This window comes from Neolamprologus brichardi, chromosome 20, assembly GCF_056152115.1.
Source record: "Neolamprologus brichardi isolate AB-2024 chromosome 20, ASM5615211v1, whole genome shotgun sequence".
In the NCBI taxonomy this organism is placed as follows: Eukaryota; Metazoa; Chordata; class Actinopteri; order Cichliformes; family Cichlidae; genus Neolamprologus; species Neolamprologus brichardi.
Window position 1 is genome coordinate 18902007 of NC_142123.1, and position 18122 is coordinate 18920128.

General features: G+C 42.9%; 1 protein-coding gene across 2 annotated transcripts; it reads right to left on the minus strand.

Moving 5' to 3' along the window:
• Positions 1-417: 417 nt before the first annotated feature.
• mthfr (methylenetetrahydrofolate reductase (NAD(P)H)) lies at positions 418-16418 on the minus strand. Of its 2 annotated transcripts, none has more exons than XM_006804279.3 (12): positions 14982-16418; positions 14584-14842; positions 13490-13728; positions 11472-11582; positions 11205-11398; positions 10554-10804; positions 4832-4966; positions 3651-3831; positions 3180-3362; positions 2992-3093; positions 2778-2897; positions 418-2387 (listed from the first exon to the last, which is right to left on the minus strand). In XM_006804279.3, the coding sequence occupies exons 2-12, from the start codon at positions 14826-14828 to the stop codon at positions 2172-2174; spliced, it is 1977 nt and encodes a 658-aa protein (XP_006804342.1). In that variant the 5' UTR covers positions 14829-14842; positions 14982-16418; the 3' UTR covers positions 418-2171. The 2 variants fall into 2 exon arrangements, with proteins under 2 accessions (XP_006804342.1, XP_006804341.1); XM_006804278.3 differs by having other exon boundaries at positions 15293-16417.
• Positions 16419-18122: the final 1704 nt, after the last annotated feature.

Genomic DNA, 18122 nt, shown 5'->3' on the forward strand with positions numbered 1-18122 from the left:
TAAACTAGAAGAAACCTTCAGCTGAACCAGGGTTCAGGGACAGGGTGTCTGTCTCCTGAATCCAAACTGGAAGCTCGTTCCACAGAAGAGGGGGCTGAAAGCTTAAGATTAAGACTCTGCCTCCCATTCTGCTTTCAAATATTTAAATAATATCATTAAATATACCGATACTAACGTTACATGACCAAAACTTGTGTTTCAGTTTCTCTCCTCTATGTTAAGTACATTGCTCCCTTTATTTAGAGAATAGACATAACAGTGAAAACACCACTATTCTCATGCTAACACACATTGCTGCTTCCTCTCACAGCAGCACTGCACAGACATTTTGGACACACTGAGTGTGAAAGTCAAGCATGCTGTAGAGGTATTTTACAGTTGTCAGAGAAAACACTTCAAACATCAATGCGTGTGGGAAGGAAACTATTTACTGAGACCTAATTAATCTACATAAACACATTAAAGACCATCACAAAGACATCTTTTTCAGCAACAATATCTTACCCATATTGTATATTTGGCCCACTTAAATGTGTTTATTTTATTATAAGTGAACAAATAGACCTCAAACATGAACTGTGAAAATGCCTGAATATAGGCCTTTTGTGTTAACCAAGGTCAAGTCTCTGTCATTTATATAACATTACATGTATAATTACATGGTTCACATGCTGCTCCAAGGGAGAGCTGAGCTCTCTGGAGCTGCACGGCTCCCCCTGCTGGTCCTTAGAGCAACTAGGGGCGGGGGGCCAACCACAGCAGATGTAGGACATGATGGGACCTGTAGTTCTTTTGATGGGCCTGGACACTGATTAGAAACACTCATACTTGTTGAACAGGTTCAGTTAATGAAATACTGGGAGTACCAGGAATGGGTAGACTGTGCAATTCACATTCATCTCTCATTATGATCACAGGGTATTTATCTGTACATGTCTGCATTTTACCCAACTCCTCAGCAAGTGGGCGAACGAAAACCAATTATTTTGTCCTTTTCTATCATGCTCAGCATCCTCATGCATGGGCGATGTTGGTTTGTCTGTTTGGATTTGTTGAAAGCGTTACATTCAGTGTGTGTCACCTGTATGTTACTGAACAGTCAACATTTATATTTGCAATAGATTTTGAGTAATCACTAAAAATGGAACGTAGATTTAGAAACGACACTGCAAGCTGATTATTCTGACACCCATTCTAACATGTCATAAAAGCTTATACAGATACAAGAACCCAGAAAACTAACTTAAACTTGACTTTTAAATAAAAAACTCACTGGAAAATACATTTTGCAAAATGATAGAAATCCTAAACTTTGGTTGCTTCTTCCATTACTAATATTTTTTGCAGGAATACGAACTATACTTTACACGTGTCTTCTGCTTGGCTCAACATGATGTAGGTGATCTGGTCAATAAGCTGTGACATGTACATTTACACGTTGAATTACTCAATATGTGGAAAATCCCCACATGCCACTTGGCTGCTGGAGTGTCATGTACCGTATGACCCGGACTTTGAACTTGACGTTAGCACTAGCACCTAATAAAGCCACTTGTCACTACAGACCAGCGTCGATGCCCAGCTCCATATCTCCCACCCACACAGTTACTAGACAAGTTACGTTAGTGAAGGAAAAGTATTTAATAAGTATTATTAATCATGTACATAAGGCAGCAGGTGCTTTAAGTGTGACTCTTGTCATGACATCAAGTTCATCATAGGGTGTAAGATTTGCACACATCTTACATATATTTCATCACTACTCTAGGTTCTCACCTATAATAACACATCATTAATGCTCATTCTTACATGTAGGCCATCTGAACTCTTTGTAAGAGTAAAAGTGAAATGTTCACAATTCATGTTTTGAGGTCATCGTTTGGAGGTTTTGTTGTTTAGCACAAGTTTCCCTTTGAACAAATGATCAGCCCCACATACGTAAAAGCAAAACAGGTTAATCTGCCTGATAGTGACATTACTCATCAGGAGCCAACATGACCGCACAATTTCATTGATCATTTTTTCCTATTCACTCAAAGGTTTGAAAACATCAATAAAAACATCTTTACAGTTTGATATTCATACTCTGTAACGTTAATGGCATTTTTAAAAAAACCTCAACTGTTCTTAGTGTTTTCTTTTCTTTCTTTTTTCTTAAAAAAAGACTTAATTCAGACGGTTTCTTCACTGTGAAGCTCTGGAGGAGCGTCAAGCAGCTCGAACATGTCATCAATGACTTGCCACAGGCAGTTCTCAAGAGGGAAGTCATTGTCCACCAAATTGACGAGGAAGTAATTGTCATGGATATATTTAATTATCATCCGAGAAGGAGACTCGTCTTCATAGAGTTTGCCCCACTGCTCAATCCACAAGGCAAACGCCTCATCCTGAGAAAATATGAGAACATCTGGGTCAACACAACATGCCAGAGCTTTTACGTCACACTGCACTCTCTCTTTAAAGTTAAAGATTATACAAAAATACAGAGAAAACGAACAATCAGATAAGCCCGTATGAGCGAGCAGCTAGTGACAGTGGGAAGGAAAAACTCCCTTTTAACAGGAAGAAACCTCCAGCAGTACCAGCAGCAAGGAGGGGCGGGGCCATCTGCTGCAACCACTTGGAGCTGGTTCCAGAGTTCCGCCTCCTACTCTACCATTAAACGCAGTCATACTTTATTATTACCCTTTTAAACCTTGAATATTTCAGTCATTTAAAAACACGACACAAGGTTTAACATTCCCCAAACTGTGGACAGAAAGAAGACAGTGTCTCACCTTCCAGTACATGAAACTAACTGGGTCCACTACAGTCGGCTGAACAATCTCCCTTCCGGCGAAGATCCCCCAAGTCACAGCATTTGGTTGCATTTCAGGGGCGTTGGTCAGGTTACGGCCCTGCATGCAAAATATTCACCATGACCAATGTTTACACACACACACACACACACACACAACCATGGAGTGACTGATGCTTTGTGAACAAACTTACATTCACATTAACAATGTGATAATTCACACGGGGCTCGTACTTCTTCAGTACTTTAAGAAGAGCGGTCACATTTTCACTGGAGGTGAAAAATTCCAGATAGGCCTGTTGGTTGAATAACATCCATATTAACAATAGCAGACTCTGAGTATCCCATCTGAAGGTACTTAAAATACTGTTAGTGTTTGTACCTTCTGGAAGACATAGCCCCCTGGAGGTCCCCAGCCCACAATGGGGTCTGTGGAGGGTTTGCCATTGATGTTGGGCTGAGAATTGATGGTGAGGACTCCTCGCCTGTTCACTTTCTCCAGTTCATCCTTCAGAAGGTTGGTCTCTGGGGCCAGAGGCTCGTCATTCCATGGCAAACACTTCACCTATAGCAGAAGAGAAAGCCTTAGCCTGCTGTTATTGCTGCTATATACAGAAGACTTGCTGTGGATGAACGAGTGGCTACGTGGGGTATGGTTAAAAACAAAAACCTGTACTCAGAGTGAGTGTCAGTGTTTCCAGTGCACTCAGGACAGGATTCATTTAACATTTAACTGGAACATACAGTAGACAACAGCTTGGTATACTTAAACCAAGGACAGATATAGGAAATCTGTGGTACCACAAGCTGGGAAAGCTACGAGTGACCGAGCTCCGTGGTTCATCCTGGATACCTTGTGTCCGCAGCGATTTGGCTGAGCTGTAATGTAGCAGGTAAAGACTTCGAAGACGCTCCCTTCATTTTGTAGCTCTTCACCCCACATTTGCAGCAGTGCATCTTTAGATGATTTGCTCTTCAGGTAGAACAGGTAATAGTCATTCAACTCCCCAAAAGCTGGAGATGAGGAATTTCCCCTGAGGACGAAAACAAGACTCTGAGCTAAAGTTCAATAAAAGCTGAACGAGGTTCCAGAAAGTGATTAGATTAAAAAACAAGAAACAATAATAATACAATTAAACGCGTGTACACATTTTATAGTGTCAATGTGAGCGCTCGAGCAGAGTAGAGAACAACCAGTCCATCTGAAGAACCTTTTTTTTAATTTTTTTTTAGAACAAATGAGTCACATATTTAACCTCCTAGGACCTGGCGTCCACATGTGTAGGAATCACATTTTCGGTTGTCTAGACCAAAATACTAAATTTTGCACTACAAGGGCCTGATATCCACTTACGAGGACATAAACTGCCTCTGTTCTATTGAAATTTTAAACAAGTATCCTCATATTTGGATCTCTTTTCTCAGAAACAAAAATCAGGTTAAAAAAAAAAAAGAAAAAAGAAAAAAAAAGGTAACTCTTTGTTTTTACATTCATCAGGTCCCAATCAGCCCAAATATCAAAGAGAAATTAAAAATGCATGCTATGAAAGCGTTTGTGTCTTAGGAGGTTAAAGGAGAAATGCATAAACAAGCAAGCAGCAGGGTCTCCTGATGGTGAGCTTTTGAGCAACAGCGAGCCTAAAACCTGCATCATACTTCCCACGTCTGCCAGCTTCCACTCAGCTCAGAGTGATGGCAGTTTTCTTGTTAACACACAGTGAATACAATGGTTATGAGGACATCAGTGTGTTTGCCCGTTTATTACCGAAAAAGAAAAACTGCAGCTACAAGAACACACATTAGAAAACTTATCACATAGAACAGCTGTTAATGTAACTCCAGTATGCACTTAACAGAGTGAAAGGCTGCAGATGAAGGATGATCCCTGTGGACAACAGCACAACTCACAACTCGTATGCAAATTCTTACATACACTTATGCAATAATTTGCATAAATTGAGGCATTCAACAAGAACAGCCCTGATTTAATGTCTGAAATGTAACGATGAGGACATCGTGATAAATGAAACCTACCATCTGCCATTGGGGAAGTCGTCCCAGTCCTGGGTTCTGTAGATGTAGCTCTTGGGTCTGGAAGCCCAGAAGATGGGTCGAACATCTTCTACCTTCCGTTTGGGATGGGCGCTCACTGCCCAGGGAAGAGGCCGCCTGGCACAGAAACACACTGTCAGCCTCTACAGCACTCTCTCAGGGCAGGAAAAGAAATAAAGGCCTGCTCTACAAAAGACATTGCTCGGTGAAATGAAGCAAATACTTTGGTCAATACTTTGATCACACATGAGTTCTTGATGAACAAAGCATTTAAGTTGAAATACTTTACTCATGTAACACTGTAATAAAATGGTCAGTGGAGATGTAATAATCAACCTTTTGAGCAGATTCAAAATTACACCTAAATTGAAGTTAGAACTTGACTAGCATGTCAACATGTGTCACGAAAGTTGGTGTGAGGCAGTAATGTTTATGGGAATCTCCTCCCAGACTTTGAAAAAGGCATCAGTGAGCTCCTGAACAGTCAATACAACCATCGACAGATCTGCAACTTGAGCAAATCTCACTGTGGAATCAAATTCCACCCAAGATGACTGGTATAATATCCTATTAGAGCGATTAGAACATGCTGGTAGGTATTACAGGTACTGCGCTGCAGTGGTTTGTATTATATCTATCTAATAGACTCAGATTTGTACATGTAAATGGAGAGTCCTCTTCACACACTGAGGTTAATTATGGAGTTCCACAGGGTTCAGTGCTAGGACCAATTCTGTTTACATTATACATGCTTCCCTTAGGGAGCATCATCAGAAGACATAGCATACATTTTCACTGCTATGCAGATGACACCCAGCTCTATCTGTCCATGAAGCCAGATAACACACACTAATTAGTTAAACTGCAGGAATGTCTTAAAGACATAAAGACCTGGATGGCCGCTAACTTTCTGCTTCTTAATTCAGATCAAACTGAGGTTATTGTACTCGGCCCTGGAAATCTTAGAAATATGGTATCTAACCAGATTCTTACTCTGGATGGCATTACCTTGGCCTCCAGTAACACTGTGAGGAACCTTGGAGTCATTTTTGACTAAGACATGTCCTTCAATGCACATATTAACCCTTAAGGACCCACAGTGACACTGGTGTCACTGCCCCTTTACACTTAGAGACTTGGTTATATATGATTCATTTGATATAAGACCCCCGTAATTTTCATGAAAGTAGAAATAGGTCTGGGCTCTTAAGGGTTAAACAAATATGTAAGACTACTTTCTTCCATTTGTGCAACATCTCTAAAATTAGAAATATCCTGTCTCAGAGTGACGCTGAAAAACGAGTTCATGCATTGATTACTTCCAGGCTGGACTACTGTAATTCATTATTATCAGGAAGTCCTAAAAACTTCCTGAAAAGCCTTCAGTTAATCCAAAATGCTGCAGCAAGAGTACTGACAGGGACTAGAAAGAGAGAGCAGATTTCTCCTGTACTGACTTCCCTTCATTGGCTCCTGTTAAATCCAGAATTCAAAATCCTGCTCCTCACATACAAGGTCTTAAATAATCAGGCCCCATCTTATCTTAATGACCTTGTAGTACCATATCACCCTATTAGAGCACTTCGCTCTCACACTGCAGGCTTACTTGTTGTTCCTAGAGTATTTAAAAGTAGAATGGGAGGCAGAGCCTTCAGTTTTCCAGCCCCTCTTCTGTGGAACCAGCTTCCAGTTTGGATTCGGGAGACAGACACTATCTCTACTTTTAAGATTAGGCTTCAAACTTTCCTTTTTGCTAAAGCATATAGTTAGGGCTGGACCAGGTGACCCTGAGTGCTCCCTTAGTTATGCTGCAATAGATGTAGGCTGCCGGGGGATTCCCATGATGCATTGAGTTTTTCCTTTCTAGTCACCTTTTTCACTCACTATGTGTTGATAGACCTCTCTGCATTGAATCATACTTGTTATTAATCTCTGTCTCTCTTCCACAATATGTCTTTATCCTGTCTTCCTTCTCTCACCCCAACCAGCAGATGGCCCCGCCCCTCCCTGAGCCTGGTTCTGCCGGAGGTTTCTTCCTTTTAAAAGGGAGTTTTTTCCTTCCCACTGTCGCCAAAGTGCTTGGGGGTCATTTCATTGTTGGGGGTTTCTCTGTATGTATTATTGTAGGGTCTACCTTACAATATAAAGCGCCTTGAGGCGACTGTTGCTGTGATTTGGTGCTATATAAATAAAACTGAATTGAATTGGTGAACACTGAGGAACCCAGCATGCCATAACCGTCATTTTACGTGACTGGAGGCCTCTCACATAAATCATCACTTCAAACAGATGACATCATCTTACACGGTACAAACCCCGTCTCTGCAATTCTCAACACACTAACTCGATTTGGGAAACTCTCAGGACACAAAATTAATTTTAGTATATTATTATTATTTATTTCTTATATTACAGGCCCAAACGTGTCATATCGCATAGACGAGGATCTGTCTGACAGAGGTGAAGTATAGCTGCGAGTCGAAAAGGCAGGATAGTAATGTGCTTTGGGGAGTCTATCACCATATCCTCTTATTATCCCCACATGGTCAGGGTTTGATTTCCAGTCTTTAAAGTAGTAAATGCAGCATCATTCCAGACTCCTTACAGCACGTGTCAAACTCCAGGCCCGTGGGCCACATCCAGCCCGGCATACATTTATGTCTGGCCCGCGAAATCATTTTATACAGATTTATTATTAGTGTTATGCATGGTGATATGAGGTGCTAATAACACACAAACTACAGATCCCATAATGCAGGGCTGCAGCCTTCTTGCCGATCGCTAGGCTACCTGGGAACAATCCCGCATCAATCAAGTCAAACTTCTGTTATTGCAAAACTAGCCCCTCACAATGGCGAAGCGAAAAGTTGATTCTGAAAGCAGAGCCTTTCAGCACCGGTGGGAGGCTGAATATATGTTTACAGACATTGCTGGTAAACCCGTTTGTCTTATTAGTGGAGCTAATGTGGCTGTAATTAAGGAATTTAATTTAAGACGGCACTACGAGACAAAACATCAGGATTAGCTGAAAAACCTAAATGCAGAAACTACAGAATGTAGAAGAGCTAAAGAAGAATCTAACATTCTAACAGCCCGGTACCACTCTGAAGGGCTCCATGATGAAGCTGTGCGACATCTTGTGTCCAGACAAAATGCAGATTTTGGCAAATGTGAGCCTGAGCAGAAACGTATGTCAAAGTGTAACCGACATGAAACTGCCCTGGGACAAGCAACAGATGGAGCGCCGGTGTTGTCAGCAGGATGCGAGTAACGATGCAGGAGAACTGTACCGGTGAGTTAACAGCATACTGCATCACACACCAGGAAACGCTGTGTGGTAAAGTCCTAAAAATGGAGCATGTAATGATCACCGTAACGCAAACCGTAAATTTGATCTGAGCTAAAGGTTTAAATCAACGTCAATTTCAGTCTTTTATGCGGGAAATAGATTCAGAGTTTGCCGACATTCCTTATCATACAGATCCGTTGGCTGAGTTGGGGAAAAATTCTCAATAGAGTTTTTGAGCTCAGCAAGGAAATCTGTCAGTTCATGGACATGACATGTATGATGCAGTGAAGGCATTTCAAGTGAGGCTGTCACAAATGCACCAGTGCAACCTGCCTCACTTTCCCTGTTGCCAAGTAATGTTGAACCAAGTCAGCGCACTTTGCTGATAAAGTCACCAAAGCGCACGCCCGGCGCTTTGGTGACTTTGAAGCACAAAAAGAGAATTTTGAGCTGCTTCGCAACTCATTTATGTGGAAACTGCACCTGTGCAGATTCAGATGGAGCTGCAGTGTAATGGTACACTCAAGGCAAAGTACGACACTGAATGGCCCGCACAGTTTATTAGTTCCATTCCTGAAGCAATGCCCCAGCTCCGTCTACATGCAGCTCAAACCTTGTATATGCTTTCATTTCTTTTTTCTGGGGTTTTTGGCAGCATGTTCATATTTCTAACTTTCATGATTTTGACAGAATATTTTTATGAAGAGCAAAATATTTAAAGTTAAAGTTTTTTTTTTTTTAAAGTTTATTTATTCTGGAATTATATTCCTGTCTGTTCATATTCATATTTATGTTTAAAAAACATTGTTTAAGTGTATTCAATAAATGTTTATCTTGTTTGGCCCGCGACCTAAAGTGTGCCTTGAGTTTGACACCCCTGCCTTACAGGATGTTAGGAGATCAACATGGGAGGTGAAATAGCAGACAATAACTGGGAGATCATGTTAAAAATCAGTATTCGTTTTTTGTTTTCACTCTTTGCTGCAAAGCAATTTAAGGCTATTTTTCTCCCTCTGTTACAAAATCAATCAAAATGAATTATATCATCTATAGTCTATCCATCCATCCATTCGCTTCCGCCTATCCTTTTCAGGGTCGCTGGAGCCTATCCCAGCTGTCATAGGGCGAGAGGCAAACTCCGCACAGAAAGACCCCGGCCTGATGGTGGAATTGAACTCAGGATCTTCTTGCTATGTGGCAACAGTGCTAACCACCGTGCCGCCCATCTATAGTCTAATTATTTTAAATTTTCCTCGTGACTTCTGTTGATCATTTGTTGCGAGGTGGCCTCAAAAGTCTTAAAAAGTGCCAATAAATTCATTTTATCAAATCAAATCCACACAATCAGGCATGACTCTTTTCCCAGCAGCTGTCCCAGTCAGCTAACTTGAATGTACTGTTTCAGTGTGTCATTTGTTTTTAATCAGGTTCAAGCTCAGCTGTCAAAGCTGGAAGTGACATCACCCCACAGGCTGTTCCAGCACCAACACTGGAAAAGGAAATGTTTTGTTTCTTAGGAAGGTGAAACTATCCATGTACAGTCTAGTACAGTGCTTGGTGTTTGCCCTTACACAGCAGCACAGTGATGGACAGAGCCTGCTCAGGGCACTGCTGATGGTTTATTTAGCGAGTCAGACACACACATGGCTGCACAGACGCCAAGTCTGACTAGTGTTTATGAGCACTGCGGCCATTTTGGATGGTGACTCAGGGAATATCGAACTTCTCCAACTTTCTCAGTTGGAAGTTTGACTTAAGGAGACATTGCAGTTGACAAATCCAACTGGGAAATCTGAAATTCCCACTTCCAACTTCAAATGGAACACTTCACAGCTCTGCAGCGCTCTACTCTGTTCCTGTGATACAGTATAAGGGTCACATTAAGAAAACTGTGCGGTTAATTAATATATCCTTAGTATTCTTATTTTCTTATTATATTGTTTTATGTACTTTAATAATGAAGGTTTGTAGAGCAAGGCCACTTTTGACTCATAAACTAAGTGCTCAGCCATACTGAAAACAGGGAGTGTAGAGCTGTACAGTATATTAATAAATACAGGAAGCCAGACAGAAAAGAGGAACTTTGCCATATAAGCAATGGTTGTATTGAAACTGTGACGTGTAAAGTACCGGTACCAAAATAATACCTATATGAGACACAGTTTATGACTCTAATGTTAGAGATCCTGCAACTGGCATTTTGGGCTGTGTAGGGGTCTCTCTCTTCCGGAAGATGATTGAATAAAAAGAAATATAAATGTTTTAACACACTATGAGTCGGTTATCTCCGTTCTATCATGGGGACAAAAGAATCGGGGTTAATATTGTGTGGAGATGGTTAACGAAACTACATCTTCTTATTAAACTCGACTGAATCTCACTTTTGCTCAAAGCACTGGTGTTTGATTGACTGACCTGGGGTCTTCTATCCACAGGCCCAGCTGTCGAAGCACCTCCATGGTCGCAACTTCACGGTTCAGCGTGTAAAAGTGGACACCTGGCACCTTGCCACTGTCCAGCAGCACACGGCACATCTCCACTGCTTGCTGTATCCCATAATTACGGATAGCAGCATCGTTGTCTTTGATAGGCTCGATGACTTGGGTGATCTCCTCTGGGACCTCAAGCTTGGAGAGCTTGACAAGCTGACGCAGAGACTGGTAACCCTGAACAACATGAACACACGAAAGTTGAGATCCACTCCTGTGAAGCTCTAACAGAACGTACTGTTATCCAGCAGCTTTACGTGTGGTCAGGTCGCCCTGCTGTCACTGTGAGACTGCTAATGCTACAATGTCTGTCTGAAACATTAGCTCCATTGAGCTGCCGTTCCCTGTGTGGAAGGCAAAAGGGAAATCTGGACCATGACGAGTACATTTAACACTCTTTAGTATCACTGCAACCAGCTACCCCTTTGACTTCTCCATGGTTCAGATGACGAAAGAGGAAAGCACAATCACAGGGAGTGTAAAGAGTAACAGAACACAACACTATCACTTCAAAGAGGAGAAAATTGCTTTGAAGATAAAGATAAGAGGATTCCTGTTCCTAGAAGAACTTAGTTACCTGAATGGGGAAGATTCCTGGTAAGATGGGACATGTGATGCCAATGGCTCTGCAATCATCCAGGAACTTGAGGAAAGTGTCGGGCCTGAAGAACAGCTGGGTGATGACAAAGTCTGCTCCAGCATCCACCTTCTCCTTCAGGTGCCTGAGATCAGCTTCATAGCTCTCTGCTTCAGGGTGGCCTGTGGGGTAGCCTGGACACACACATTTAAATTATCAACGATCCACTCAAACTGCATCCTGCTGACCTCGACGGTGAGAACATACCAGCGACGCAGATGTCAAAGTAGTCATCAAACTCTGAGCGGATATGTTTGACAAGGTCGATGGCATAGTTGAAACCGTCCTCCTCTTCCTCCCAATCTTCTCCTACTGGGTCTGTGAAGATATTTGGCACACGCCTAAGGTTTAAAAACATGCACAGCTGGATGAGACAGGTTGCATCCTTGTACAACAAACTAGATGAGCTTTGAGCGCCGATTAAAACAAAGAGGGAGATCAATTAGTTTGTATGAATCGGGGAAAGTGCAGCTGAATCGAGGGCATGTTACGGTGAAGGAACGTCTCAACAGATAGGAAAGCATTAGCAGTGGGAATGCATCGATTTTAATTGCCAAAGAAAATCTCGTCCGTCAGTGATGAGATTGTTGACATTCAGCCATCAGCTGATTCAGATGTAGCGTGTGACATCACTCGCTGCATGTAGCATGCCTGCTAACGCAGCATTTAAGTGCTTTTATGGTTGTGACCGATGATTTTAACAAAGTGTCACAGAACATTACAAACAGGACATAAACTGTCCGCCTCTGCAGAGCACTGCTCGTGCATGCGGGGCTGTGTTAACAGTCCATTGTAACGTCTTGATGCATGTTCAGTCATCCAGGTAAAGAAATCCCAAAAGTTGATTCTGTTCATCTGGACATTTTCAGTGGGAGAAACGTGTCGTCACTCATCCAAGTGACTTCTTCAGTCTCAGCTGATTGCAGGTTTCCAACCTTATAAACATAATGATCATTTGCCTGAACTGAAACTGAACTGTTCCACTGAAGGAACAATGGGCTGGGAGGTCAGTTCCTTAATCATAGTTATGCAAATTCTCATGACCATTGATCAGCAACCATCAGGCCAGGACTCTGCAGTCTTTTTACACCTACAGGCCAGTGGACACTCTTTCAATGATGAGGATGAACACATCTTGGACAGGGAGGAACGCTGGTTTGAGGGCAGAGTCAAGGAGGCCATTTACGTGAAAAGGGAAAGACCATCTCTGAATGGAGGAGAGGGCCTAAGAGTACATCTGTCACCATCTTACATGCTGTGATTGCAGCCATTCCCCAACTCTCTGTGAATGGTACTCATGACCACTGATCAGTGGCTGTTGATCAATGGTCATGAGAATTTGCATAACTATGATTAAGGAACTGACCTCACAGCCCATTGTTCCTTCAGTGGGCTGGTTTCAGTCATTATGCAAATATACTGTTTATAAGATTTGGGGAAACCTGCAGTCAGCTGAGACTGAAGAAGTCACCTGGATGAGTGACGAAACGTTTCTCTCACTGAAAACGTCCAGATGAACAGAATCAGTGTTTGGAGAGTCCACTGTAACCCACGCCAGTGTGGAGAACACAGTCCACTGTTACACCGAGCAACTTCACGTCACATCACATTTGTCTTTACTACATTTTTTAAGCCATTCGAAATCATGCTGCTTGTTGATTTTCAAATATTTTTCTTTCTTGCAGTAAGACCAAAGTAAAGGTAAAAGTAGGTCTGACATTGTGTTTCTAATTCTTGTCTCAGAAGCTGAATGTGATCTGGAATATTTCAGAGCACAAATGCTGCAGCAGGATGTCTCCATCAGGTTTTACATTTGCAGTTTCTTTTTTGTTTTGTTTTTTTAAATAAACTGTACATCCTGTGAGATTTAGTACATCACAGGCTGTACAGAAATGATTCCATTAATAATTCATTTAATTTACGAGTACGAGTGTTGTTGGCGTGCTGCTGTGTGAAGACAGCCAGTGCTACCCTTCAGTGGGTACGCCTCTCTAAATCCCACATCCTCTTGTTCTCGAGTTATTGCAGTCACAGGATGACAATGCCCCATCAACCTTTATGGCTGCTGAGCTGCTGCAGCTCAGGAAGTACAGCGGATCATCTAATGACTGAAAGGTTGATGGTTTGATCCCTGGCTCATACTAACCCCAAGCTGCTCTCCAGTTTATCTGTTGGAGCGTAAATGTTAAACAGAAGAGTGCTGGTATGGCTACCATCAGCATTACCTCCTCTTAGTGCCATGATATTCTTCAGGCCCAGGTGCTTTGCTTTGGCCAAGTAGCCAGTGATTTTCTCTTTGCTTTGATTGCAGCAGGTTAGGTGGAGGATGCTCTCCAGGCCACAATAGTTGACAGCTGTGCTAGCAATCATCATGGATGAAGTTTCCTTGTCTGAACCCGGGTCGCCTGCTGGGTGCCAGGTAATGTCGATGAACAGGGGCCCACCAGAACCCATACGGTCAAACCTGTAGAAAAAACACAAAGGCACACTCAAACCAGGGGTGGGAGTGAGGTAATAAAGATGAACACATACATAACAACTACAATCTGGACTTGAGGGCTGGGAGCCAAACCGGAACACGTTTTCCCAGATGGGCTCAGTCAGGTGTTTTCAGTTTTGCAGATAAGATCATAGTGTGTACAGTGCTATGTTTCATTAAGCTTTTATTGTCACACATTTGAGGATGTCTGCTGTGGAAAATTCATATCAATGTTTGTACTTTTTTGGTGGATTATTCATTAGTCTTTGTTGGTCTGCCTGTTGGGTTTATTATTCTACCAAGAACTGGATGTGCTCCAGACAGTGAAGCACAGTTCCCTGGATACATCTCAGAGAGATCACATACTTCATAACAGAACAGCTGTCAAATTGCAACCTTCTGTTGATTTTGCTCATAAAAAGGATTTTTGTGATTAAGTTAAAGAAGGCGTGAAAAGGTCCCAATCGTGAAATCGGTCAATTTTATAAGCATTAGAATAAACATCCTAAGGCAGTGGATGCTGCCTGTGGACCAAAACATCAGTTAAAAAAAAAAAAGTAGGACAGAACACCATCATGACTTTTTGGGATATGTTACTGCCAGACTCTGTCACTTCTACTGGACCCCCCCCCCCCCCCCCCCCCCCCCACACACACACACAAACAAACACACTATCATCTCTCCTGTTGCTATACATAGCCCTACTATCACATCCCTGCCTTTCCTTGTCCCTCTTCAGTTCCCATCTGCACCCACCAACAGCCCCACCAGCGGTCGCTGTTAACCCAGGCTCTGACAGGGACGTCTCATTCTTGATGCGTCCCGTTTAAGTTCACATACCGTGATATGAGGTTAACAGCCCCACTGGCTGTGCGTGGAGGGAAGAACTCCAACGAGAACCAGCGGTCTCCGGACTCCATCCTTCTGCGCATCTTGTCCCGCAATCTGTCCGACCGGTAAGCATCCAGCACCGGCGTGGAGCACCGGGAGCTCTCCTTGGAGCTGTCCCCGCCGCTGTTGCTGGCCCCGCTGGAGTCGCTCTTGCACTGGCAGGTGCCATCCCCTCGCTGAACCTGGTTCACCATGACTGTAACTTACACTGGGAAGAAGAACAGATACGGCGGTGTGTTCAGATTTAATATTGCCTGCATGAGAAAACGTGTTAAAGCACAACTTTAGCTAAATGTTCTCCACGAAACTTTTCCACATCCCGGATATAACAGCTGTTTCGGACTTACCACTATAGCAGGCAGCACGGCACTCACACACGCTACATCCTACCTCTGACCCTTTACATCACGGGTTAATTATGGCCTGACTGAATGGTGACCGACGGTTGTGATAACGTCGGTTGCCTAACAGCGACGCGAGTGGTTTGTTATAGCTCTTGCGCGCACGCGCTGCTTAAGCTAGCTGTCCGGGCTCAGCACGTGCTCAGGCTGCATTCACACGTAAACGCAGAATCGACACATCGAGTCAACCGAGTGCGCCTAACGCCATCGCGCTGGACTGATTTACACTGGTGCAATGTGCAGATAGTTTATACCACCTCCTCGGTCCTGCTGCCTTTATGTCCCTGAGCTCCCATTCGTCCACAGCCACAAAAATAAGCACGGCTACAGCTGCAGCGAACTTTACGCTAAACTGCTTCCTCTTTGGAGTTTTCCAACAGTTTGCATCCTTTACAGTTGCAATACTGCCCCCTTCTGTTCTTGGTGCTCATTCTCCAAATGGTCTGCAACACAAAGCGCTCTTCTGAATCAGCAATCTGCTACACGATTTGGTCTTTCGTGTAATTATCAGCTTTATGTTGATCTTTCCAGATTCTGCTGCCTCCTTTTGGTTGAATCCCATCCTCCTCCTCTGACGCACAAACTCTCTACATGTCCTCCTTCACTACATCCAAACTTTCAGAGGTCTTCCTCTGTCCCTCCTGCCTGGCAGCTGTCACGTATCCTCTCTGCACATGTCCAAACAATATAGGCCTTGCATCTCTTACGTTGTCTCCACTGGCAGCTAAGGAGAAGAGGCTGAGGAAGAATCAGTAAGGGCCAGCTCGTTTGTTAAGGACTGAGTGAGACACGGGTGGGGTGGAGGATTTACCCAGAGGACAGGTGCATTATTACAAATGATCCCACTGCATAAACCAGAATGTGTGACACCTGACCGTGGGCTGTGTGGAAGCACACCAAACATCATTTCCTATCCCGAGCCCTCTGTCCTACGTGCTTAAACGCGCGTGTTATTTATGGTCCTGTCACATCATCAGCTGTGGCATGTAGGCTCAGACACGGAGAAGCTCATAATCGCTGTGTACTGAGAAAAGACGTTATTATGAAGCGGCCTCCTGCAGAGACGCCACAAGAACCTGTCTGTGTCTGCGCCTCTCTGTCTAAAACTGACGCTGGGTGTCTTCTTAAACCCGAGCGGGAGTTTTTAAAAAGGCTCCCGCTGTTGTGTTAGTAACAGCAGATGACGCCATTATAGATTAGAGTCACATGAGAGCCCGTAGGAGAGCCACAGCAGGCAACCAAGACACTTTTAAAGCGAGCCTATGAAGCTGCAGTGTTTAGTTTAAAACTGTGCAGTTCGACTCTGAAGTCTGTCGCAAATCCATCACACGGCTACCACAGAGGGACAGTCGCAAAACGTTCATATGTCCAGTTCATTGACTGTAGAAAACATGGACGACGCGACAGCTCCCCAAAAATGAAGCCAAAACGTCTCTATCGCCCCCTGGTGTCTGGCTGCAGTATAGGTCATAAACCCCGCCTCTTCCATGTTAGCGGATGGGACTGGGGTCAGACTAAAATAAATTCATTCTCCTTAGATAATTTTTTTCCAAAGATTCTTTCTTTTGTTTTCAATAGTTCTCATCATGCTGATTGATGTCCAAGGGGTCTCCTTTCCCATAAGTTTGATTCTAATTCCTACCGCGGTGATGTTAAATTCAGGTGAAACGTCATCATAAGAGCTTTGACTGACAGCTGCAGTCACCGAGAAACTTGCGTATCTCTGTTCGCGAATAGCAGATAGAGCGTAGGCTCTGAGAGGACGCCCAGCGTTTACGCTACGAAAACACGACCGAGTGTTTTAACCTGACAGCCTGAGGTGTTCTTCAGTAAACTGGACTACCCGACAGAAGGACCCGAGGCCCTGCTGCACTTTTTCGGTAAGTTAAACGTGTTTGTAAGCTACTCCGTAACTACCGTCCTTAGCTAGCCCCTGAGACCTAGCTAGCTAAAATGAGCACTCGGCTGTCAGGGTTCGTTTAGCTAACCCGTGCAGGTGAATGAATTTACCCTGACTAAAGAAATCAAGCGAAACGCTCCGGGCTGCTCAGTCACTAATTACTGTTACTGTACTTTTATTACAAGTATTATACTGTAAAAGCAACAGGCTGCATCCTGCTTCAGCTCCTGTGCAGAGCTGAATATTAAATATGTGCAAACAACAGCATGTTTTCAGTCTCTTGCCACATCTGTAAAGACAGTAACATTTTTTTTAAAAGCTTGTACTTCAGTAACTCCTCATTAATCAGGAACTATGGATTAAAGTACTGTAGTGTACTGTAATACTGAAAAAAATGTAAGAGAAGAACTTCAGATCCTGAGTGTGTGAGGACAGAAGAATCAGCTTTATTTCAATATTGAGGGATAAAATTTATATTTGAGTTTGATGGTTCTGTTTTTGTGATTACAGGAGCTGCCCCCAGATTCAGACCTCAGCACCACCCAGTGACAGCAGACAGATCATCCAACATGTTCATATGTTAACTGTAAAATGAACTGATGAAAACAGTACAAAGGTTAAAGTACCGCACGTGCTGTAGTGAAAGCTGCAGCTGTTTTATTGATAAAGTTAAAGACAAAAAAACAAAAGGATTAATCACTCATGTAACTGTGTCACTATATATCAGCATTAACAGGACCTCAGTTTGGTGTTTCAGAGAGCTGCTGATCTCAGACCTGCACAGCTTCCGTTTTAAACACTTGATGTACTCAGCTGCATGAAGAGCATATGAGATTTTGTCTAACACAATTAAATAAAACCTGATGAAGGTCAAAGGTCGCCACTTGTATGTTGAACTACAAACTTGTCATCTGGAATTTTTTCAGTTTTTTTTTTTTTTTTTTTTTACACAGTGTGTTATTTACCATAAAGTGATTCAGAGTTATTCATACCAGAGTAACCAGAGAGGATCACATATTTTTAAATATATAACTTTCTACAGGACTGAATATAATATCTTTATGTAAAAGTCGGGAGCCTCTGGGGAGTATCTGAGTATTTATAACATTACACAAACCAAAGGTCTCATCACAGTGTTCATGAAATGCTGGGTTTATCCATCTCCTGGGGCGGGCCTACGGAGGAGT